Here is a 26,879-nt window from a genome sequence, read left to right on the forward strand (position 1 = left end):
AGCTGGAGAAACACACACAAACTGAAATATCAACCTGCTATTACATTTTCCTATGAGGCCATGCTGGACAACCGCTACACTGACTCACTAACCTATCTGAATGTACAGGGTGAGATCACAAACTAAAAAGTATGGTTTAAGGGTAGCACTGTAACTTGAGCAGATATTTCAGTAACACAGACGTCAATAACCTAACATCGAATCGCTGATTCAGTGTGTGTTTCGGTGTCCACAGTTATTACGCAGTCATTTCTTTAACAAACAAAATAAGTGGGACCTTGGAGGGCATTTTTATCTACTTCTACCGTGTTAAACATTCGCACAGGAGGCTAATTAATCACACTCTTGCATCTTTGTTGCAGCCGAAAGGGAACAGATAATAAATTTCAAGGACACCAGATGGATAGACGGAGATGATTTGAGGGACCTGTTCAAATGCTTTTTTTTTTGCCCCAGAGTGGCGGTGACAAAGCTAAAGGAAGAAAAATGAATCCTGGAGGCAGTCCGAGAGCCACAGAGCCTTTCTGAAATCGAGTTGTCCTCAAACGGCCTTCTCCACAGATCATAGAAAACCAGCCTATGGGGCTTCAGTGATTAAAGTTTAATAACATAAACATGCTGTCCACCCTGGTTTGTTTCCAGCTGTGCGACGATGAAGAGATTTACTTTCAGACTTCTTAAGGTGATCCTTTGAGAATGTATTCACTTGAAAGCAAATTAGCTCATCCTGAAATGTAATTATCTCACTAATATAACAGAGATTCCAACCCAAAAAACAGAAGCAGAGAAATGTTGCTTTACTTCTCTGATCTCCATGTAACTAGGCAGGGTCTGTTTTTTAAAGCAAACTGTGTGCGTAAAATACTTCTACATACCATATTTAACCTCTCCAGGATAATGCCCTGTTTGTGTTTAACATCATTTAAATTCATGGCCAAGGGCTCCGTGCAGTCTCTCCCTCTGAGATAAGCTGGAAATATAGAACCATCGCTGCTGATACTTTTAGTTAATGCCCTCCACCATAAAAGTGGGGCACGAGAGCTGTGGGAGCCAAACATTGAAAATAATTCACTGCACCAAGAGCTTTGGCTTACACGTCTTGCAGTAACAAGTGTCACAGAATGACTTAGCATCACTCTCCCACACTCTTCTAAATCACTTCATGTATCTACAAATGGGAGTAAAGTATTCCCCAATAGCCAGCTAGCCAAAAAAAAACCTCATGTCATGTCAGAGCAGATATCCTTTGTTATGTCGTTTGTTTCTCCTTGCCCTCTTAGTGCCTCTCCTCAGCCTGTTTCATCTCTCAACTCATTTTTTACATGAACTGTTCCATGATGGCAGAAATCTCTTGATTTCCCTGACAAAAAACGTTTTAGCTGAAGCACAAAAAAGTCAGAGTGAAACAAACACAAGCAACAAAATGAGATATAGCAGTGCCACCAAGCCACCAACCTCTGGATTTACACTCAGATTAATGGAGATTTGAACTAGAGAGCCTACAGAAACAGGTAAAGACCAAAAACAGAGCTAAAAAGAGAGTGAAGGCAAGAATAGACCTGGTAGTCCCAAACTGCTGGATGAGTGAAAATACCTTGAAAGGTTACAACATATTGATGATGTATTCATATCTGTATACCAGGTTGCTGGGAAACATTTAAACCTGAAATCTCGACGTGTTTCCAGGACCCTGTTGTTGTGATTTGGCTAAACCACTTCAGTTTTAGGTGAAGTAAGCACCGCCTGGTTCAAGACTTATTACTGCAGAAGGTCAACAGCTGTATGCAAGATGTGCTGCACATCATCCAGTTGACCTTCTTTAAAGATGCATGTCCCTCACTGTAGAAATTATAATATAATATCTGTATATCAAAAGTGGTAAAGATCCTTAAAGCTATCTAACACATTAAAATACAACATCACAGATGCAGAATTATGACAAATTAATTGTATTCATCTTTCTCTTTAGTTTCGCTTGGACATAAAGAAAAGGAGTAGTGGCTCTGTGAGAACTTTTCCTGAAACAATTAATGATGACTTTTCAGTGAAAATATAAAATAAAGTCTCCAGTCACACTGAACTACAACCTGACAGAGTAATTACAGAGTAATTTAAGCTGACATGAGGTAATCTAGTGAAATCACGCAGGAACACCAGATGCAAACCAATAGTGTATCTGTAAAATGCTGCTCTAGTAAAATATTTAACAGTATATCTTAACAGACCTAATGCTTACTAATCAAAAATAAAGTTTCCTGTTTCAAAGACCAGCAATATGCATATATTCAATGAATTTGTGAACTTTAATTGTGTGAGAACTTCACAAAATCTTACAATGCGGCTGAAAGTACTCTAAATAGCTTCCTATAATTGCCCCTAAGCAAAAGAAACTTTTAATAAGATCTAAAAGACTGTATTTTAAAAGGCAAAAGTAGAATGAAAGTAAAGGCATATCAGAACCAGCTTTAGTTAAGAAAAAAGAATTAGGGGAGAGACGCTTTCAGCCTTCTTCGAGGGTCATGACAAAAAGAAAGAAGAGAGAGATTATGGTAAAAATAGAAAGAAATGCATAAAGGCGGATTACAGTAAAAGTGAAAAGTGTGACAGAGACGGGGTTGAGCAGCATAATGTCTCTCTCTGTGCCTTCTCTCTGTGGTGTGGCTTGTGTCGAGGAACAGAGATGTTCTGGTGACTCTCAGCATATTGTCAAGCTTCTGATGCTAACTGTACTCCAGATCCAATCTCACAGCATCTCTGTTTACTCTGGGGATTATATTAAAGAACACAGCATCCAATTTCATACCTGGCTTCCCGCACCACCCCTCACAATGTGACATTTATTCACTAGCATGATGCCCTTTCTCTCCTCCTCCTCCTCCTCCTCCTCCCTCTTTGACTCTCTCCCTGTCGCTGCTCCCAGATAATAGACTGTGTAGTAATCAGGGATGGCTGAGAGCAGGAAAATGATGCCAGCTTTTAACAGGCTGGAAATATATTTTCTTATGGGATTAACCACATTCAGTTGACAGAAGTCTTTCCCCTCCCCCCACACACTTGGAACCTTTCTCAGCTGTGTTACCAGAGATAAATAGCTCATTCTATTCTAGCTTTTATTGTTTGTATATGTGGATTTTGGTGTAATGTGGTGCACATAGATGATAATTAGCTGCCAGATAAAGTCCAAGAAGGTAATGTCCATTATAAAACACTAGGCTACAACAGTGGAGATAGTTAGTGTGGTTTTAAACTCTATTGTGAGAAAACAACTGACACAAAAACATCTATGGAACTCCATTTGGGGCCAAAAAGCCTTCTAGAAAACCTTTCAACTTTTTTCTGTGAGTTATTGTGATGAAGAGCTTTAATGGTTTTCTCTCAATAGTTAATGAATAATTATTTTCCATATATGAAGAGTTTGCTAGTACTGCAAAGTGCAGCGATATTACTTTCTCCTGTTTAGAAATGTGTTAAATATTAAAGGTTCAAAATCATTTTATTAGTTTGAAAATGTAAAACCAGCAGTTATAAAAGATATTTAGTTGAATTAGTTTGATTGCTGCAAAGCAAATTTATTCGTCTGTACAGTTTCAGTGGCGCAGCGTAACTTCAACCATTCAAATATCTACATGTTCTGCTCATTGATATGAGGGGTCAAGGTTTTTTTTTTCAAAATATTATAATATTAAAAATATTAAGCAATTTCAGCAGGTTTTTTTTCAAAAAAGTCAATGGAGAAGCTTAAAAACCTTCAACTTTGACGTAACTAGTTCCACATACTTTCAGCTACAGAAATCATTCAATCATGATTCAATTCAGCTCTTCAATGCCTATTCAAATTTGTTAAAATATTTTTACTTTTCAAAATTAGTATTTGTTTAAAATCCATTTAGTATTGTCAATGAGAGAGAGCCCTTCACAGTTGGTAATATGCAAAATGAAATACAGACTCCATTTAAAGCATCACCTACAGTGGAGAGAGCCTCAGCAGATCTCTGAAGCAATTCTCTCTAACCTGCAGTCACCTTCAACTTGTATCTATTGGGAATCATTTTTACACTATTTTGAAATAAATTCCATAGGCTTTCTGATCATTTAACCCTAAAAGGTGAAAACCAAAATGTTTGGCTTCCAGAGGCAGCTGTCCAGGGCAAACTCTCATCAGTGCTCCATATAAACTGAAAACCACACGATCAGAGGAAACGTATTTTCTAACTTGCCGTGAACTCCACATTTTCTATACCATGAACATGGAATCTAACACTTTTGTAGAGCAACTGCTTGGGATTTGGTTTGGAAAATTCATGTTGGAACTGCCCTAAGAGGGGGAGAAAGACTTGAACACACCTGTGCTTTCAAGGTCACTTACACAGGCAGGTGTTGCAATGGAGACAGGCTGACACAGAGGAGCAACATTCTGCGCATTTATCAGACTTCAAACATATCTGTCATATGGATTATCAGACCTGTCCAGGGTGTACCCTGCCTTTCACCCGTACATAGCTGGGGTGTGCTCCAGCCCGCTGTGACCCTGCACTGCAGGACAAACTGGAGATGATGGATGGATGGATATGGATGATCATTCAGCTGTTTACTACTTTGCACACATCAAAATCATACACCCTGTCCTTCTTATAAGCTTAAAATATTATTCCAGCCTCAGACCTTTATTTCCACACTATTCTTTGGGGTAATTGGCTCCATATCATTCTTGTCTTGAGCTGTTACTCTGTCATAAGGAACAGCATTTCTAGTTATATTCTTTCCTTTGAAGCCACTTTGTGACTACCACGTGATTGCAGAGTGGCTTTGTAAATTAATTGTAAAGAAGCAGGGAATGAATTGCAACCTTCATATAGGATAGTGAGGTAAGAATTTCACAGATATTACAGACGTGCATCATGAAAGGGTTGTTCAAACTACAAACAGAACTTTAAAACAGGGCGTCGGCAAAGTGTGCATTCATTTTTTAAGGTTTCATTCAATTTCCAAACTATCTGAAATACCTGTTTTTCTGCCAAGAGTGTGGCAATCTCAGTGAAAATGTACAACGTGCATGTTACTGCGTATTTACCCTATTTGTCTGTATGGCTCCACAGGGCTGAACCGCTTTTGGCTCTCACACACATTCCACATGCATGAGCATCACAAAAGCTCACAATATTCTACCAACCTTGCACAGCAGCTGGATTCTTGTGAGATTCGTGAGATAATCGCACGACAGTCCATCTAGCCAGGCTTCAAAACATGTGCTTGTATCAGAACAATTCAGACCAATCAGCATTCTGCAAGGAACTACTCGGAACATACAGGTTATGGCCTTACAATGCAGAGTAGAGACCACTTAGCAGACACTGAGCAGTACGTCACAACCTACATCACAGACAGCTAGTGAGAAATCCTCCATTAAGTGTAAAACACAAGCAGTTGGTGCTTGTTTGCTAATATGCCTGCAATAATTGAATGATGTGATTTTAAGGTTCGCTGCTTTGAGTGTGTTTTGGCGTCCGCAGTCTGCCCTGCAGCAGACTGACTTCACTTAAAGAAGCGTTAACACAAACAAATCACTGCTCAGTGAGTCGGCCACTGAGTCTATCATCATCTCCATCATCCTTCAACTTTTAATATTGACAACAGTACAGTTCATTAGCTTTCAGTGTCCTTGGCTGTTGTTCTTTTTGTTGTTTATGCCTTACATCCACAAGTACATGAAGCCCTGATTACACATCTCGTAAAACAGGTCTTTGTCCTTTGTATTATTTTTTTATTTATTGTATTTTGGACACTCTCTTAAATTACTGGATGATTGTCACTATTAAACTATTGATTGTCAATAAAAATATAGCAAAATAAAGATGTTCTCCTTATTCATTTTAAACAGTACAGGCATGGTAAAGAAAACTGATTACATTCTGCCATTAATAAAGGATTAGGCTTATTAGGTATGTGTTATGTGCATACAATGCAATCACTGCATGCAGTTGATGAACCTTCTCTGTCACATAGTTGCTCGTCAACACAGATACCAGATGAAAAACTTCAGCATGATATAAAATATAGACGTGAATAGAAACGTTCCTCTTGCTAATATTTTTACCAAAAAAGTTCGGCACCATGGCTTAAAACTTTCACCACAAAATGGAGCAGTATCTTAGACTTCCAGACTTTCAAAAATCCTCTCCTTCAAAATCAGGGTTTTGAATTATTTTCATCAGAAAGTAATCCTGGATTGGTTGCTTTGAAATATGACCTATCACACGATTTAAGGCCTAGGCTTCAAACGGACTCTTCTTAACTACAACCTCAGGGGAATGAGAGCAGCAAAGAGAACACAAACTGTATTTTCAAAAAGAGTTTGCATCATCACTTTAATAATCCTAAATCCCTCCAGATGTGATGGAGTGAGACCTCAGGTGAAGGCAGACAGCGCCCGTCTAAGTCTTATTAAGAGCTGATCCGCCTTTTATTAAGGGCTGTATTGTGGGATTTCCCTCTGGCACAGCAGTGTGAACTGACTGATATGTTCCACTACAGAGAACCCGAGGACCCCTCTGAACCTGGCACCAATTAGAGACTGTGACACCTCTGGCAGGTAGTGAGGCTTCCTGTGCCGAGTGAACACTTAGAAAGGTATGGTGTCAAGAGCTTACAGTGTATATGACAACCTGAACTTTTCATTCATTTTATGCTTTGAGGCAGTGATGCATGGTTGTATATGAATTATAATACATAACCATTAAAAAGTATTCATCTGTTCTTGATTGATCACAGTTATGTCACATTTTACAATAAACTACACCTGGTATTTTCAAGAGCCTAAAACAAATCACATAACTTCATATTTTTCCATTAAACATCAATAAGTTATTATAAAGCTTTATTTAAGATATTTCAAATATTTGTTTTTGTGCTTGTTAAAAGGCTTAAATAATTAATACATATCAAAGCAGCTACGTTGCGTAAGCCAACACAACCACACAAGCTCCACACAAATGGCAACACAAAGAAAATGAATAATTTAGAGGAAAATAAAATATATACTGGCAGCAAGTAGGGCACAATTCGGAGCTAACCACTTCAACGTGTCTACCACACTTCTTCTTTTGATTCTGTAGTGGATGAAAATTTCTTTTTGTGTGTCCAGTCAAGTCAAATGTGTAATAATGGACAAAATAAGATGGCCATAGTGCCTGCATGCCAAAAAAAAGGAGTCATAATGCTCATTTTCTTTCTTTCTTCTTTACTTTGAGGTGAGTTTAAAGATTCACACAAAAATAAATTTGTTATCAACTTTTATTATACTTTTATTTTGTCTTAATTCTCTTGAATGCATAAAACATTTCTGGCCTTCTGAGCCTCTAAAATAATCGCTGACACTCACCAAACATGTTGCCGATATGCCCGTTCCTCGTCAAAGGCCGCAGCTCGTTCTTGCCCCAGGCGTAGCGCTTGTAGTTGTCCCATGCAAACTTCATCATCTGCAAAATTATGCAAAACAGAGGTCAGACATGTCGGTCACCACACTGATAACAGAGCAACACACCTCCAAAACAAACTGTAATTAAATTGCTATAGCTTAAGGCAAAAGCAATGATAGATATCGATCAGAACTAGATTACGCACAAGCACGCAATTACAGCTCACACACCAGATTGCTAAACAATACGGCTGACATTTCCCCCACAGCTACCTCTCCAAATTAAAGATTGACTGGTGTCAGCAGATGAAAATCAACTTTATTATACACAATGGTTTTAGAAAGTAATGCTGATATTGATTGAACAACGCTAACAGGTTGTGATTTGTGCCAGACGAGGAAAAAAATAAAACAAACTTAAAAAGCATCTCTGCAAATTGAAGCTAATAATCATACAGTCAAATTGTCAAGAGCCAATTTAAAGCTATCTGAATACAACAAGATGTGAAAGTAGCATTATAAAATGCCAGATAAATAACAGATGTTTGTACTAATTTGGGTGTAGAAATGGTATAAGAATCTATAGCTCAGACAAGCTAAGGGGCTAGCATCAATCACACAGACAATGCTAAAAATGTTAGTTTAGAGAATAAATGCTTTGTCTATTCATCAATTAGTTGTTGGTATGTTGCTGCACTGATTTACCAAAACAATGCTTCTTCAAGTGTGAATTGTGTAAAACTGCTGCTGTCATGTGGCGTGGTTTTTAACAACCCAAATGCAGACAAACAATAAGAATAATCCAAATGGCGGACAGGAGGAAGGAAGACACGGGAGGACTAGGAACTAGGAACCAGGTGGAAGATTGGAGGACACGACACCAGGGAAAACAGGCAGGTAAAACGGCAAAGCACAACACGGGGGTAAAACAGCAGACGATCCAACAAGAACAAAGGGGAGCACAGGACTTAAATACAAAAGGGTGACAAGACACAGGCGAGACACATCAGGGTGGGGCGAGCAATCACTAAAGGTGGGAAACGACAGGAAGTAAACTACAGGAAACACAAGCATGGAAAACACATGACACTACTACGAACACCAGGGAGGTCAGGAGACAACAACAAACAAGGCAGGTCGGGACAAGAAGGAGAACTAATACTGAGAACCAAGATGTCTAAATAAACAGGGAACTAGCGAAAACAACAAGAAACACAGAAGACCAGGTAACAGAACCATAGCAGCTGCATTGTATAAATCTGCTGCATTGCAAATTATGAGATATATTTCATTTCTAGGATATATATCATTATATTCCTTATGTTATTATTGTGGCTATCATCATTTGCCACAGTAAAGTAGACTGGTGATTTATTTATATATTACCTTTAAAGAAATGTCACAACACACACACACATATATATATATATATATATATATATACGATGCACAATGCTTCAAAGTAAATTGAATTCCAGCTCAAGTGCTTTCAGTGACATGTTCATTAAATCCGGTTGCTCCATATAATAGAATAAACACAAAGAAATCATCGGCCTCTGTATAATCTGTCACAAGACGGACAGACAGGGTTTTATTTATTTATTTATTCCCCTACAACATCACCTCTATTAGCACAATGACATGAGATATCTTGTATCCAGAGGTGGCCTCTAATAAGTCTTTGGGTACAACATGAATCCGATTACCTCTGACAAAATCCCCCCTCACCCTACAAAGCTCATTATAGACACCACGATGAGACATTTTTCACACTAAACCCACCCCAGTGTTTGGTCGGCAGGAAGCTCAGATCTGATCACATATCAATTATGAGCCATTTAACCATGTACCAGCTACAAACAGTGCTACATTTAAATGCAGCATTTATTGTGATTTTTGGCTTATATACATTCTAAATTGGGGTCCTCATTGTTGTTCTAGATTGGCATAAAATCTGACCAAATATTTTAAACTGTGCGTTTACACAGATGAATACTGACAAGGAGCGCAGCAGCAATCGCAGAGAATGTGGAAAAAAAACAAGCGCACTGTATGATTAGGGGAAATAGAAGCGATGACTCTTAAAGGAGGAAATATGTTCACAAAAACTTAATCATTTTCTTCAAAAGAAGGAAAATAGCCAGAGCCAGCCTCACTGCGTCCCAACAGTACACTCCTCCGCCTCACAGAATGAAAACCAGCAAACGTCTCAAGTTTTATTTGAAACTTACTCCATCTTTTATGATGCCAGCCTGTCTCGCTCCTCTGGCGGCTTTTAAAAGCCAAAGAACAGAAGTAATAACAACAACAACAAAAAAAGTGTTCGTGGGATTTTGTATAAATGTTAGAACTGCATCTCCTCCCTCTTTGTTTCTGTTTGAAGGATGTTCCAGACTGTATGTCAGGACATCTTTGCAAATTTAAAAAAAAGGGGGGCCCTGGGAGAAAAGCAGGACTTTATGACTGTCATCAAATAAATGTTGGGGGAAAGTACAAATCAGGCAGATGGTATGTTCAAACTGCGTGACTGCAGGCACAGAAAATGTAAAATGGCAGCATTAATCAGCAGCAGCTTGACACTAAAAGATGCCAGAATGAAGGATTTAATGCATGTGACACTGCAACTTATATTGACTTTGAAAAAAAGAGGAAAAACTACAAGCCAAAGCCTCAAAGCGACATCTTCATCCTTTATACGACTGACACAAACAGAAAGGCATTACCATTTAAGCCGTTCATTTTTTATTTTAATTGAGAAAGCTGTCAGTATAAATGTGAAAATAAAGTAGTAGTAGTATTTCTTGATTTATGGAATATATTTACTAATCGTTAGTGTCTATCAAAACAAAAGTACTATTATTTTTAGATGGGACAATTATCCAAACTTTATATTGATACATGTTTATACATCCACTGTTTTTGTCAAATAATCAAAACCAAACATTCTGACAGATAAAAATCTGAGTGATGTCTAGAAAAAAAAAAGCTTCATAACTGTTTCCATTGTTTTACGCGTAAAAGCTTTTCCTCTCATGCCAAAATGTAATCGCACTCAAAACTCACACTCCCATAAACATTTGGCTCATCCTCCCACTGTGAAAGAATGAGGATGCATCATTTCACTGGAGGGAAAACACAGATCTGCGTTCACATGTCCGCTGCTGTGAGCTACGGAGGGGTCAAGGCGTGGGAGGACTGAGGTCACACAGCCGGAGGACTGTCGGTGTAAGAACCCATCATCACAACACACGCAGTGCTAATCAATAGCTGCAGTTGCAGCCAAGCACGCCCAGAGATGCTTCTCCAAGAGAGCAAGCAGATGAATGATTCATTTCCAGGGATGCACAAAGCAGACACAGACATGATCTGACAGAACTCTGACTGTTCTTTGGTTAAACTAATTGGCTGCTTTGTCGAGCAGAGGAGATCAATAAGTGAACACGGAGTCTATATGAATAAAAAACAAATCAGGGATACAACATACCAATACCAAGACCGTGGGTCAGAAGTCATGTCCCGCTGATCATGTGCTTGAGTATGGTCACACTATGTCAACCACATCATAAAAGTATACATGCGCACACTGCACCGACGGAAAAAAGAGACACAAGCACTTTTGTTTTTGCCCCACAAAGTTACACAACCAGATCTTTAACTGAATTGCTGTCGACTCCCAAGGAAATTATCTTTATATTTTGTTTATATATAAATAGCTCAGAGCTCAAAAAGCACCAAAAATATAATCAAAAATGAAATATCTACTATTATTTATTGTCTCTTTCCAAAAAATTACAACCTGAATACACTAGAAAAATCTGACCTTGTATGAACCAGTGCAATCTAATTCCATTGTATTAGAAACTCTAACTTATACAACGCAGTCTAGACATATACGGCACTGTAGACCAGAGGATGATGTGAATATATGAGGTGAACTACCCCTTTAAAAAACAATCTGAATGTCGATCATATCGTTTCATGTTCATATTTGAGTCACTTATGATTGAAAATGCTATCGGCTTAAATCTAGGGTCAAACCACACACACATTCTATCGCATGCTTCGGACTGCACCATGGTCTGTATAATCACAATGGTGGCATTGGTCAGTGTTGACCTCAGCATGAACAGCTAGTTGATTGGTTATATAAGTTGAACCAGTTTTGCAGAATGTGTACATCTGCCGTTGGTACAGCACACACCGAGGACAAAGTGTTTTAAGACTCCAGGCTTCATTTCACTACTTGTGCTTCCATGTGTGTGTTGATCCACATCTGCTACCTACATTGCTGCCTATTTGCACAAATAGAAACTCTCAAAAGGTGCATAATCAGAGATCGTTGATGACCTAGTGTGGGCTGGATATGGAAATTTGTGAGTCATGTGTACAAAGAATGAGCTTAAAAGGGGTTTCAATGGACTGTTGTTAGCAGGAGGTTGAGGATCTAAAGGTGGGAGTTGCAGCAGTTGGTCACTTTTTGATTGTTCAAACCACCTTGTTAAATTTGGATATACAGTAAACAGGCAACCACAAGAAGGGCTTTTAAAGCCCATTTTATCTGTCATTGCAAAAAAATGATTCTCATCCAACAAGGTCCGTGTTTAACAGTTTCAAAGAACGATCTGGCACACAGTAGAGAGTGTGAGCTGAGACTTCTCTGAGGCAATGATGTAAAAAGGAAAAAAAAGAGATAACAAGCAACTTCTAAACCAAGTACTGTTACTGTAGAGACGGTATAATGAAATGGTGCCAGAAGGGTTGGACTGAATCTGGAGTTTAGATGAAGTGATAAGTCCTCTGAATGGTCGGGTTGAGCTAACATTTTAATAATCTGACCGACGGCGATCCACAGTAACTTCAAACAAATGAAATCACTGCCGCAAACATGAGCGCAGGCGTTTTCCCATGAGGTTATTCCCAAAGAATACAACTGTGGTTTTCCTTTCATGACTCACAGTTGATGGTATCCAAATGCTGCTTTAACTTTAAACAGTGGACAATCCGGTTTGGGCTGCATGCTTTTTATCCAAACATCTGCTGGCAAACTTCTCAAAGTGAAACTTTTCTCTTAAAAAACTTTGTCCATCCTTTGCCAAAGTGGTTCCAGTTTGGCCGATGGGATCATCTACTCCAAAAAAAACAGCATATGGTCCTTTTTGGCCTGATAGCCCCAATAAAAAAAATCTGGCCGGCAGTCTGAAAATAATTTGCCCACGGGCTACATGACCCTCCCTTTTTTTTTCTTCAATGTAAGGAATTAAAACTCACTAACTAGATTTGTAGAATGATCATGATTTGAGTTAGAACAGCACAGACTTGAGAGCAGACATGTTTCTACCACCATTAAAGTTAATCACAAATACTTTCCACACAAGAACGAAAATATATTTTACAGGAAAAAAAAGTGCATTCTTACCATTAATTAACACTGCTGGCTCTAACACCCATGAAGATCACTTCACTGGCACGCTGTAAACATGATACTGACAGCTGGGCTTGGACCCGGATGCCCCTTGCACGGCCCAGAATAGGGAGATATACAGTGATTACTGGTGGGCTGAACAGTTTGTATCTTTTTCTGGACAACTAATTAGAGCAGATCTGCTGCTTAAGGCACAGCAACAGCTCTCATCCCCCTTGATATCAGCGTTCTTAAGCAGTGTGTGTATCTTCAAAGAGGGAACTGGGCTGTGGGAACTAAAAGCATACCGCACTTGTGACGAATTGCTTTACAGAAAAAAAAAAGATACATTATCGGCTGAAGATTGTATTTATCATGTGTTTTATACATAGAAAAAATGAAATTAAAGCCTAATTAAGTCCCTAATATATGACAGGCAGTATGTAAAGTTTATGAGTTTATGTTTTTGTGCAGGAATTCATTAAGCTCACTCATTCTAAACATGAAATAACCCTACACCTTTACTGCCACTGCTGCAGATAACAAGGACTGAGCTGCTAATTAAGCTGCAGAGCCTCTTGTGCCTGAATAAAAAAACTCTAGAACCAGGTTAACAAAGAAGCACACAGTCTCCCATGCAATTAGTTGAAGAAACAGTTTGACAAATAGCAAGAAGTAAAAGGTTAGGAGAGAGACACACAAAAATAATTCCGATAACGATTCTTGTTCTACAACCTTAGAGCCTCAGTGCTTGGTGTAGAATACAGCATAGCAAAACACTTCCAGGGTTAGAGTGTGATTGCCACTGGGACGATCCATGTAGAAACACATTTGTGGTACCGTCTGGCACTTTGGATAAATCAAACAGCATGCAGTAATACAGACCTAGAAGTTTCTTAGTTTCAAAAGTTTGTTGGTCATATTTTCAGTTTCACTGCCAAAAAAACATGTGGCTCTGATGATGATACAAAAGTTCCCTCTTGGGAAATGCCCCTATCTGCAAGCAAACACTTTCTTAGAAGCGAAGATCAGATGAAAACCAAGTGATCAACTTTTACCCACATGGTCTACAATCCGAACAGGGAGAAAACTCATCGAAGGAAAGTTTTGGTTTCCCCTTGAAATGGGGTTGAAGAGATATAGGCATTTATATAGGCAGCGATCAGATTAATTGTATGCAATATTATTACATTATTGTATTATCATTTCTTTAACTTAGTCATATTTTTTTAAGTTATTTTTCCTTAAAGCCACAAACTCCAGTGACAACGAGAGCAAAAAACAGTCACCCAATGACAGAGCAGAAGCACAACTCTACAAAACTACTGTCCAAAAAAACACTGCTACTGTACTGACTGTATGTTCCCATCAGTTTCAATACAGCATCAAAACCACATCATCTGACTGGATAACATACAGTAAGTACAGTAGCAGTGCCCATTTAAGGAAGGAGAAAGACAGCTTAAAAACTGTTGATGTCATTTTGAACTCCACTACCACATGGCAAAGCAGTTCAGTTCAGTCACACTTGATAACAGGGTTAAATGAAAGGAAAATGATAGATGAATTTCCAGTGCAAACAATGTTAGCTGCTGTATCTTATCTCATAAATACATATTAACCGTGCCTCAAAGTAGTCTTGACACCTTCCCAACATGGAGGCTTTGTAAGGCACTTGTTTCACAAGCGAAGCATCCTTTTAATCGGAGGAGGCTTTCGCTGGATCACGGATAATAAATCACCCCTGCACCCCGGCATGTCAGCCCCGAGTCACGGGCTGCGTTAACGAGGTGCTGTGTCATCACCTGAAAGCGACGGGACCTTTGGCAGGGAAAACACGGAATCAGCTTTTCCCTCCATCGTTTCTCCCTGAACTTCCCACCTTATCTCGCACGTCTTCCCTCCTCTCATGCTTCCTGCATCCACTTTTAAAAGTTGCTCTGGAGTGCGGCCATTTCCTACCTATTAAAACCACATTTTATGGCGAGCATTGTAGGTCTCTGAAGGCCGGCGCTGCATCATCCTGAATCAGCAGAAAGGTGTTGGCCAAAGCGTGCAGGCTAAACAAGAGTCACAGCTGGACAATTAGACAGCACTGAGCTGCAGATCATTCATGCTTGGAATTAATAAATGAGCTGACCACATGTATTACAGATATTGTTTTTTAAAATGACTTGATTAGCAGCGCAAAGAAGATGCTACAAAAACTTAAGCAAACTGGAAATAATAAAAATAAAACATTCACAGAAGCTGCAGCATACACCAAAGCTATTATAGCTTTCTGATTAGAATATGTCCACACAGTGTGTTTAATTAACAATAATTGAGTCAGCAAGCTTTGGTAGACACAAAAATATCAATACCCAGCTGCAAGACACAAAGCACTGTTCCAACTGATGAGGACACCTGCATCTGTTGAGAGATTTACATCTTTTTGTGTAGATAATCAATAAGCAGAGAGTGACAACAACTTCAAAAAATAATAAAATCACTGTGTTGTTTGCGTATGTCTGTATGCCTCGTTCACTGGCAGGTATCCTAACTGCTCTCTCTAAAGCAGATGATTATATGAGAGATATGTGGCCAGTGCCAAGTTGTCTCCTGAGCGTCTCCCACTGGTGGGAGGAGAGTTTCACTGTGCCATGAAAGATTCATGCCAAAAAGACAGAGAATCGCCACAAGGAGCCTATTAAAATGTCTGGACTCAGGTCTTGAATTGTTGAGGAGGCAGACCTGCAGTATTTACATGTCTAAATGGCCCAGGTAGAGCCTGGAGACGAGGAGTAAGGAGGAGACACAGAGATGTTGAGAACACATCCAAAAATCGCATGTGGTAGAAATCACTCTTTCCTGTATCCACTGCTGTCCATGTATAATCTTGTTTATTCTGATGTGGCTGAAAAATGTGTATGTGACAGAGAGGAACTGTGTCTGCCTTGCACTCATAGAAGGTCACCATGTAGCCAAGATGTCTGGTATAATGTGTGATGAAAGCTGAAGGTTTGCTAGCAGAGGATAAGATTAGGTGTAAGGTTAGATTCATCTTCTGTGACGCACATGAAGGTTTTAAAATATGTAACCACTGAGAACTGTCATAACACCTGTTGTGATGTGTTTCTCTCCAAATATCAAGTATTTGGTACTTGTACCTTTGCTGAAACACTAGATTAACATTTTTGAGCTGCTCTTATTCTTCACACTATGGTGGTCTTTGTCTGCATGACGTCGTTCAAGGCTGCAGTCAAACAGTTTGCCTTCCTTTCACTTTCTGTGTATCATCGAGCCAACCAATCAATAGGCCCTGCCAGAGAAGTTGATGGAAAATTGAAGCAGCAGAGAGAGCTGAGAGACTTCTAAACTTGGTGTAGTAACACAAACTTTCACCACGCACACCTCAAAATCCTTCAGAAACTCCAACCTGACTATCCTCCATTCTTACTTTTTTTTTGCCGACAGCAGCCCTCTCCTCAGGAACAACAAGGAAGTAAAAAACTGCAGGAATGGTGCAGAAAATGAGAGGTTAGTGAAAGTGAATACATACTATTAGTAGGAGTTATTTGAATGTCCTTCCTGGGATCACATGATCTGACCGTGCTTATTAATAGTGACTTTACTTCAAACTTCAAACAATGCTGCTGTTACAGGAGGAGTCTTAGCAGAAGTTATTTTGAGAGGAAGGCACTCAAGTAGATCAGGTCTGCCTCAAAATGCACCAGGGAGACAGAAAGGGAGCACCATTAATAGATTTATCAAGGTAAGATGAGAGGAGATGGGATTTTTACAAAACACTTAAATGAAAGTGAAGGCCTGTTTTTTACTGTGTGTGACAACCTCCTGGTGTCATTTTCACATTCACTATTAGACTGAGAGAAAATTCTATTTACATGCTAAAACCTTGAAAATAACTATCAGTGTTGAAGGATGTTGACCATCATATCAGACACATGAGCTCAGAGAAATCCTTTCAGACAGCTACAGCAGCAGACAAAGAGCAACACCTATGAGATGACTGCTGCTACAGGAATTTCAATGCTAAAAGAGAATTAACAGAGCATTTGTTTCTGTCAGATCTTTTTTCCCCTCAAATTCTATAGAAAGCTAAATTTTTCTCTGGTTATAGGGCTTTTACAATTAGCTGCCTTATCAGATTTATTCACAGCTTTTCTTTGCCACATATGATAAGAGATTACATCCTCGTCTCAGCACGGAGCAGCAGGAGATTTCACTTAACAGGTAATGGAACAGTGGCAGGGGGTTTGTTTTCCAGCGAAAAGCTGTGATATAAGAACACCGTCTGGAGGCAACATCGCTCATCTTCACACATAGCAGAAGGAGGGGAGGCTGCCACGACAAGGTCTTCAGCGATAGCTCCACTGGAGTCAGAGGGGAAGATCCAACAATAAATATAAAACCAGGCACATTTATCTTTGGCACGGGTTATTAGTAACAAAGGTGTTGTCATGATTTGATACCCAGTGCTAAATATCCCCACCATGCTATCCCTAGTATTAATCAACTTTTATTGCCAGTGCATGAATGGATTCTTAGCTTGTGTTATTCCATCTTCACGAACATCATCAATAACAAAAACACTGAATCTTCTTTCTAGACTTTCACAGTAAACTCTGAGCAAGCAAGCATTCACAATGAATTGCTTCAGTTTACACTACGCTGACATGTGTGGGACCAATGTGCTCATACAGTAAAGCATTAATGACCCGTCATTATGGTGAAAACTATTGTGCTTTGCTAACAAACTGAAAGAAATGTTCACAAACACGTTCACTAAGGGCTTATCATACTGGCAGAGCCTCACACTGTGTTTAAAATTCCACTGCTTCTTCACCATAGACGCTGGCAGGCTTGGAAACACCATCCTTCTTCTCCCCACCCCGCAATATGATTCTTCAAACACAGAGGCAAAGCTTTGAACTCAAAGATGTCACGACTATCACAGCCTCGCCACCGCTTTCATCTTAAATTTGTGACTTCTCACTTCTCACATTTGGATTCTAAATATTGTCAGGGGTAAATTAGTCCTGCATGTTTTTCCCTGAAAACACCATTAACTTAGAAAATAGCAATAAAACCATTTACTACATTTGCACTGATAAGACTCAATTTGCATATAAAAAGTTTGTGTTGTTGCTTAATTTGATTAATGTGACGCAGGACTGTGAGATAAAATTAATTAGAAATGAGATAACTTATTGCTTTCTTTTGTTTTTTTGTTGTTTTTTATTCCAAATAAAACTGCTGGCAGCTTGTATTCTGAGCATAAGGAACCGCTGTCCTTACATAAACTATAAATTATTAAAGAAGCACTTAATAAAATGGATAAAACTGAAGCGCTCTGCCTTCCATTAGCAGGACTGGAAACCAACAGACCTCCTAAATTCTAATTTAATAACTCAGCCTGCAGACGCCCATGTACAGATAAGCAGAATAACCTCTTGGAGGAACCGCGCTTTAATTTATTATCACTTTCAGACACCAGCAATTTAAAATGCAAGGAGCATTTTTTTTGCTATGAAGGCTGGATGAGGAAAGTTATATATATATATATATATATATATATATATATATATATATATATATATATATATATATATATATATATATATATATATATATATATATATATATATTCTGTTTCTTTGCCTTTGAGGTAGCGGGGAGACATCAGTCACCTTGGCAGAACTGTTTGACAGCCCTATTCTCTCACTTTAATGAAATCCCAACTCAGAAAAGAGCCAATTTCAATGCTCCAACAATAAACCCTCCACTTCCTTATCCTCATGCACATTCACACATAGAAGAGCACCCCCCCCTACACCCACATCCAGTAAATCCCCAAAATATCATCTTCAATTAAAAACAATAGAAGCCTAAGCTTCTGAGCGGATCGTGACTATATTAACACATCAATAGTTCTCTTTGGAATTTCTGAGCGACATACAGTGACGTCTAACCTGCTGACATCCAACTATAGAAACACTCATTACTCATTAAATGGGTTTGGGTCAGAATCAAAAGTTGTTGCACACTGAAGATATAAAATAATCTTTTCTTTGACATGTACACTACACATAGCTGTCATTTGCATTGCTAATGACAATATCTGCCTTGTTCTCTAACTCTGACTCATCGCCTCCATCTTAAATTTGTTCTCAGGGTTGGGAGTCGATAGCGTTTTATCGAATCCCAATCCGGTATCAAATCCAAATCCTTTTAAATCCCCTGCTGAATGTCATTACGTTTAGCTTTCATCATCTGCAAGTAACCAAAGTTATACATACCGCCGGCTAAAAGGCTGAAATTCAGCTGGGTGAAAAAAATGGAGTTTTTAGCTACTAAATTAATCAACTTCTGATGAAATGTCTAGCAGAGCGTAATGGTTGGTGTCTCAACTCTTTACCCTTTCACTTCCAGTTTGGGATGTAACAAACCTCTTTCATCTGCATTAAGCAGCTGCATTGAGCCTTTTTTATGACTGCCATGGTGACAACTTATAGAAGATTTTACATGCACGTGTTCAAAAACTCACACAGTGCATGGTCCTTCTTAGCCACATATATTTATTAAACACTGACAGATAACATAAACCTTAATTAAAAAAATACAATACAACAAAAAAATAAATAATAACTAATCCTGCATGCAATGATGCACAACAGCCTGTGTTGTTGAATCAAAGCAGAACACTGTGCCATGACTGCAAATTGTATCAATGGTGTCATGTCAAAGCATTAAAGCCTTGTGTAAAGCCTACAGGGGATTACTGATCACTTACATCTGCAGTATACGACACAAACCTGGAAGGGAAAAAAAAGGATTTATCACATCACACATATTATTGGATCTGAAAAATAATGTGATCCAATGAACAGTAATGGCCCAGAGCCGCCTCAGACATTTGAGGGCCACTCTAAAGCTGCGATCTAAAGGCCATGTATCGGTGTGACAGAAACACTTGCGTGCTAAGCTATTGATCCACTCGAAATGCATTAATGAGTCAGGCTATGCTTTTCTTTCATGCAACACACCAGCATGTCTAGAAATGTCAGTTGGCATGGAGAGCTTGTAATCAGCTGCAAAAACAGCAGTTCAGACAGGAAACACAAATTTGGCCTTGTGGTATATCATACTGTAAACACAGCTTTGAAGCCTGAGTATTACGCCAACTTCCTTAGTGTGAAACCTACACCCTCGGAAATACCAACTGTAAAACCTCCTGGCCCTTCAGATGACAGCTATTACACCGCAGAGTATTATGGGATGATATCGAGAGATGGGGTGACAAAGGTTGCAGGGAACAAGTTTCTTATAAGAGCTGCCTGTGTCTTGAGTGCTGCAATGTGCTCTGGTCATCTCCTAATATACTTCTGTTTGTACATGGAAGGTGAGTAAACAAGTATGTAGTACACACAGATGGCTTCATTTCAGACGTGTGGTAGGAAAGCTCACACCTCAGCACTGAGGAGCGGCACAATGTGAACACGGAAATAAAATCCATTTAGGACAAGTGAGGAGGGAGGCAAGTCAAGCCAAGATGGAAACTGGAGAACCTGCATGGGGTTTTCCTCAGCTGTTACTTGAGTGACACAGTCTTACACTTCATTACAAGCTGGATATACAGTTTTAACATTTTTGGCACCAACAAATGGGTTTCCTTTTTCCTTTCCATTAAGGCAGGGCTAAATGAAACCATAGAGGGCAAGGGGATTATTTTCACCAGCACCATGACAGAATTCACTGTACACTGTGGAAGATCAAATATCCACCATATAAAATACAATCATCAAAAAAGAAAAAAAGAATCTTACTTTGCTGTCCAAACAAAAAAGACCCACAAAATACAACAAAAAGAGATTTTTCTATTGTGAGGAAGAGAGAGGCTATTCCATTAGGATCCTCCCTTTCTTCTAGCATGGTGGGATGTTTGTTAGTAAGAGTGCTGCAATCATGTGCAACCTCTCTTTCAGGTGTTACAACACTCGACTGGAAAGAGACACAAATATTAAAAGAAATGGGAGCGTGAGCATTTTCTTTGAGTGGTTCAAAAATGTTTAACTACAGTCTCTTTACAATCCGACCTAAAAAAATATGTATGGAGACAAAGCAATATGACTAAATGTGTCTTGAGGTGATCATGTTTTGCATTGAAACCAAACCATTTGCACCTGCAGTTCTTCAGAAATTAGACTCCTCTATCTTTAACATGTGTATGGTTTTTAAAGGTTATCAGACAAGTGGGTGTGCTGCTCTGCCTAGAGCTGGATTAACTGGTTTAGTTAAACAATAAGAGCTTCAAAATAAACAGCTGATGTCAACAAGGTTCATCCAAGTCTAATGGCAAAACACAACTCTCAACAGCTACAAGGCCAACTTTTCCCATCTACAACAGGCTTGTCTACCATTTTATCTAACATCATTGAAATGAATCCGGCTCTTTTTTTTCCATGCACATGCTTTAACCTGAAGAGCCTTTGTGTTGTTGTAACATGTGCCTTTGTTCTGATTAGATATAGATTCTATGATTCCATCCAGTAGCATTTGAGTCCAGCCTAATTTTCATTTGTCTGCAAACTACCGTTTTTGTTTAGGCACAGAAACACTGTCTGTGTAGAAAGCAGCTTCATTGCCACTACAACAATTCAGGCAAAGAAAATGTATGCAGCCCCGGCACAGGAAGGACCTTGGATTAAAGCTTGTCGAACATGGCACAAAAGGAAATGGCTTTAGTACACTTAATGTGATTTCAAATATTACACATATTTCCATGGAAGAGCCACAAATTGAGCACTGTCTATAGGTAAAACTAGAGAGTTTCCTGCACATTTGGAGGATGTCCATCCCCTGAGTTCTCAAACATGGTGTTACAGCGGGTCCGTGCCTCACAAAAGCTTTCTGTGCCCAAGTTCCAATTCGTTTTACCTCCTAAAATGTGTCCTGGGAGCAGAAGAAAATGAGTTAGAGCCTGTGCAATGCTTTGCTTATCTCAGCATGGCCATTACAGAAGATCCACAGAGACGGAGGGAGGAACTCAAACCAACTGAATGGTCCGTCTTGGCTGTTTTGTACAAGATTATTGTTTCACCTCTTGATCTTTTTATATTTTTATTGCCTTTAGTCATTTTGCTTGTTTTCCCTTGCGTGACTGTCTTCTATTCTCCGTTTGTATCGCTTTTCGCTTCCATCAATTTCATCTCATTTCCACTTACCTACTTCTATTTTGGTTTATCTGATCTGCTTGGGAGGTAATACAAAGTAGGAAAAATTAAAAATAAATTTTCGTTTGGTAGGAAATATTTGTCTATATAAAAACGTGGGCAGAGGCCTTTAACTGCCCATCTGTCATCTGCATGAATGACTCCCCACAGATGGGCAGGCTTTCTGCTTTAGAAAGCTCATTATGGACCTATAAGCACATATGACCATTCAGTGGTTTCAGCCTTGAGAGCAACATGCTCACTGACACAATTTCCAGCTTACAACCAGCTTCTATAGACCGTAGATGCCATTGATTCAGATATTTGCCAAGCACACACAGCCCTACTCTTTGTGATGGGATTCTAATGCTTTTTTACTCTTGTGTCTGTGTCTCTGCGAAATGCTGATAAGTCCCAGAAAGGCTTACATTATACCCCTCTTTCTCCACCCCCCCACTTTGTGATCTTACCCCGAGGCTTCTAGTTATTACTGTACTGTGTGCTTCTGTATGTGAGAATGCCTGTGTGAGGGCACTGCAGAGAGGAAACAAAGAGAAGGATACACTTCTGCTTGGAAATGTGAGAAAAGTCACTACAGTGAATGCAAGAGAGGAGCAGGAAGCATTTTTTATTAATGCGCTCGGCAGTGGTTTGAGGCAGGTGTCTGCATCTCCACTCGCATTATTTACACAGCAAGCAGGAGTAAGCGGTGGAACCTGCAGGTAGTCGACTCTACAGCAACGCAGTTTATCAGAGATCGTAAATAAGAGACTGATAAATATGTACAGAGTCATGTCCCTTGTGTCAAGCTGTGAAAGTGTGTGACAGAAATGATCAAGTGCAATCTAAATTAGCTGCTGTCTATGAGCAGCACTGGGTGGAGATGTGAACAATACTAAACGTCTGTAAGCCGGATCATTAAATGGGTAAAAAAACTGAGATTGTGTGAGCATTGAGCACATAAGGCAACACATTCTATATTATTTCTGAGCTGGATTCACAGATTTTGATAACTTTGCATTTCCACTTCCTGCAGCAATCATGCCCCTGTGTTGATCCATGGCCATCAGGGCTGAATCCAAACCTACCCAAACACACTGTTCCAAATTGATGTGTTTCACTGACCAGACATTGACCAGAGGTGAAAACCCAGGCCTGATCCATATCTGGTCAATATGTGGTTCTAGCCTGAAGGCCACAACAGCACAAGCTCTTTTCAATACAGCTGATAACCTTTAAACCTCTCATGCTGCTCTAGACTTCACATTTTACCCCTCACCTGTTTACTTCTCCCCTGAGACTGGAGGCTCGTAAAAATCCTGAAAATGCTATTTTTCTTTGCCAACAACACCTATATCTTAGAACAAGTTATTGTGATTTTTTTTAATTGGACATAGTGTCTATGTATAATTACTCAATGAGTTTTTCTCTTTCTTTACATACTGAGGCATGAGAAAGCAAAACAAAGGCAAGAATCAATCATAACACATCAATATAAGCTTTGCTTTTTTCTAAAATCAGCAAAATCAAGACATGGACATTCAACAAGAGGCTACACGGTCAGTTGCCTAAATGTGAAAATGTGAGTTCAATTGTGAAAAACAGATACATGTAGATATATGAATTCTAAAGCCTAACATGCTATAACATGGGGCAGCTTCTCCTTGTGTTGCTACCATGCCCTTGACTGACAGGCCCATGGGGCCTACGTAAGTACCCAAAGCAGAAATACTAGAAAAGTTCAAACCTTTCTATATAATCTGTCAGAGTCAACTACATGTGAAAATAAACTTATCACACACACACAAACACAGACACACAAACACACACACCCACACACCCTCCCCCTCGTTCTGTGTCAAGTGGGAGCATCACGATTTCCATCAGGCCCTCTTTGGCAGAGAGGGCAGATGAAGTTAGCATTGATCTCACCCTGCGAAAAACATACTGGCAAAGTCCTGAAACAAGCCCATCCTGGACAAAGTCATCCCTCGTCCATTTTTTTTCTAGAGCGTCCATGAGGAGGATAACTGAGTAGCACAATTACTCAGGTTTCTGACTTATCTTGGATTCTTTTCCCTTTTTTCTTTTTCTTTTCTATAGGCACAGGGATCGCCTCTACTGTTGAACAAAAAGACAGAAGAAAGAGCGAGATAGCGAGAGTGAACTCAAAAGAAGGCATGTATATCAAGGGAAACAGGAGGAGAGCGTAGAGGATAGAGACGAATGGAAAGAGGACAAAAGACGAAATAAGAGACTTAGGAGAGAGCAACAGAAAACCTCCGGGGTCTCTTCAGCTTTGAATGTGAATTCTTTGTGAATGTAAACTGGTAGCTATTAGGAGCTACAGTAAAATGGACAACCAAAGGGATGGATGTTTGGAAAATTATGACAAAACTCACTCAATCAACAGTGAGGCCTTGTTATGATGACCTTTTGTAACTCTTTGTGAGATTGTCAGATACATACTTCATTTCCTGGGCATTTTATCATGTGTTAAACCGCAAACATAATTAATTTTCCTGAAGGGAGGTCTCACAATGCACTATTCAGTTTTCTTCTTGGCAGATGCATGCAGACTACTGGGACACTCTGTCCTGTAGCCTGACCTTCCTTGTACAGTATGATCTTAAAATTCTTAAAAGGAAGTTTTTTTTGTCCAGAAGGGGCATTGAACACATACAATTCTGTTCTCATTTCCTCAAAGAAACAACTGAAAGGATAAACATCAGGTACAACTTCAAGCTAATGAAATTGCTGGCTTGTTCTCAGGAAAAAGAAGATGTGTGTGTAGTATAGTAGCAGTTTCTGGAAGCACAAACAGTACAAATAGCTGACTATTAAGGAAAGAACAGAGCAGCAGAAAGCCCACAGGATAAACAAAAAAAAAAACAAGCAGAAACTTTTGAGGCAAATGTGATGCAGAAAAAGTGCACAGAGAAAACACATTGGTTTCAATCTGAATCATTTTGGCTTAATTTGCATGCACTTAGGCTCAGTTTTATAGCGCTGTTCACACGTACGTATAAATTATACTCATACACAGATCACACTATCACATGAGTGCCCAATTCCATTTTACGACTATGGCAGTAATTTCCCTAATGCACGAGCAGGCACTGGCAGAAATCAAGTCCAATTGAATTACCTACACCTGTATGGAGAGAAGTTTAAGAAAAAAAAGTGGTAAAGCTGCCCCAAAAAGCAGAGCCAGGTGTAAAATCCACATAAAATGGCTTGAAGTAACGGTTAAAGCCAGTGTTGTGTGTAATAACTGCATTTCATTCACATACATGCATGTGAGCATGTGAGAACATAACTGAAAACTGCATTCCTCTCTCTCACACACACACACACACACACACACAGACACACCAGCATGTGAGAACATCTTACAACATACAGTAGTTGGAAGATAGTGTTGAGATCCAGTGGTTTTATTGCCAAGAACATCACCACATACACTGTGGCTTTGGCTCTTCCGTGCTATTTCGTGCTTCCTGCAGCCAGCTACCAGCGCTTAGGTTAGTGGTGTGACGTGTCCAAACGTTTATGAAAGGCTAGTTGTTATTTTTTGGCTTATTTTAAATCGCATGTGCGTTATTATCATGGTTCAGATCATTTATTTGTAGTAGTATTTTTACATTTTAATCAATTAGCAATTATTTTACAAAATACATTTTAAAAAATTCACCCGCGTACCACTAGAGGGAGCCACAGTTTGAGAACCATACAAAAAAGTCAGAAACAGTGCATGCACAGGAGGACGCTTTGTATCCACAAACATGGTGTCTTACCTGTCTGCATCACAGGCACTCTGGGTAATTTATATGGAAGGAGGAGCAAAATTGTGGAGGAGGTAAAATTAAACTGCACCTTGGGGATCTCAGTCTGTTAAAAAGTTGAAGAAGTGATTAAAAGGCATGTTTAATTGACTAAAGACAAATTTAATAGGCTGCAGCGTGCAGCTACCACTGCAAGGATAAGTATAACAGAAGGAGACACACCTGAGCTTCTTCAACAATGTATGTATTTCTAAAATGATGTGAGATGACAAGCTAAACAGAGGCTGCTTGCTATAGCACCTAGTATGATCCATAAAAACACAAACAAACACCAGCACATACATACACACACACACACACACACACACACACACACACCCCTTCGCTTTCATCCTGAGACTGATTAGCAAACATCCCAGACAGGCAGACACCAGCAGTCCCCATGGCCCCATAAAAGCCGAAAAAATAAACAACCGCATCTGCGACACAATTCATCTTCCCCACTTAAGATGGTAACAACTTTGCCCTCCCACACTCGTCCACCCAATCAGGGCCTCACTGCCGTGACTTACAGCCCAGTGATTGAGGAGCGTGTATGTGGAAGATTGCATGTGTGGTCTTTAAGGCTGGAGGGAGACTACAGGCAGAGAGGTTCTTAAAGCATAAAAACACCTCTATCACCGTGGGGTCGCCTAAGCCACTTTACATGGCCTGAAAGGGTAACATAAACACACTGAAGAAGCCTGAGTGGCTTCATTGTTTCCATAAAGGAAAAAAGCTAATGTGAGTGGAGAAAAACAATATACGGTGGTAGATAAGATTTTTTAAAATTCTTTTATCATTCTGATTTGATGTTTATGGCTTGTGAGATATAATACATGCAGTAAATGATTTGTCTGTCTTTCATAACCCATCAACTCCATGCCTCCCAATTTATCATTTGCGTTTCAGTCTCATTGGTGTCTCATTTCATTCCTGTGAATTTTATAGGAGTTAAAGTCGCCAGAGACTCACTCTGCTTCTCTTTTAGCCTAGTCTATGCCATCCCCTCATGACCCAGTGAAGTA

At 39.4% G+C, this 26,879-nt stretch overlaps 1 protein-coding gene across 2 annotated transcripts in view; it reads right to left on the reverse strand.

Moving 5' to 3' along the window:
- Positions 1-26,879, reverse strand: part of LOC114448360 (mannosyl-oligosaccharide 1,2-alpha-mannosidase IA) — a 150,748-nt gene that overhangs the window by 77,747 nt on the left and 46,122 nt on the right. For both annotated transcript variants that reach the window (XM_028425276.1, XM_028425277.1), the window contains exon 2: positions 7,379-7,475. In XM_028425276.1, the coding sequence (XP_028281077.1) occupies positions 7,379-7,475 (97 nt within the window). The remainder of the gene's footprint in view (positions 1-7,378; positions 7,476-26,879) is intronic.

This window comes from Parambassis ranga, chromosome 16 (assembly GCF_900634625.1).
Source record: "Parambassis ranga chromosome 16, fParRan2.1, whole genome shotgun sequence".
Taxonomy (NCBI): Eukaryota; Metazoa; Chordata; class Actinopteri; family Ambassidae; genus Parambassis; species Parambassis ranga.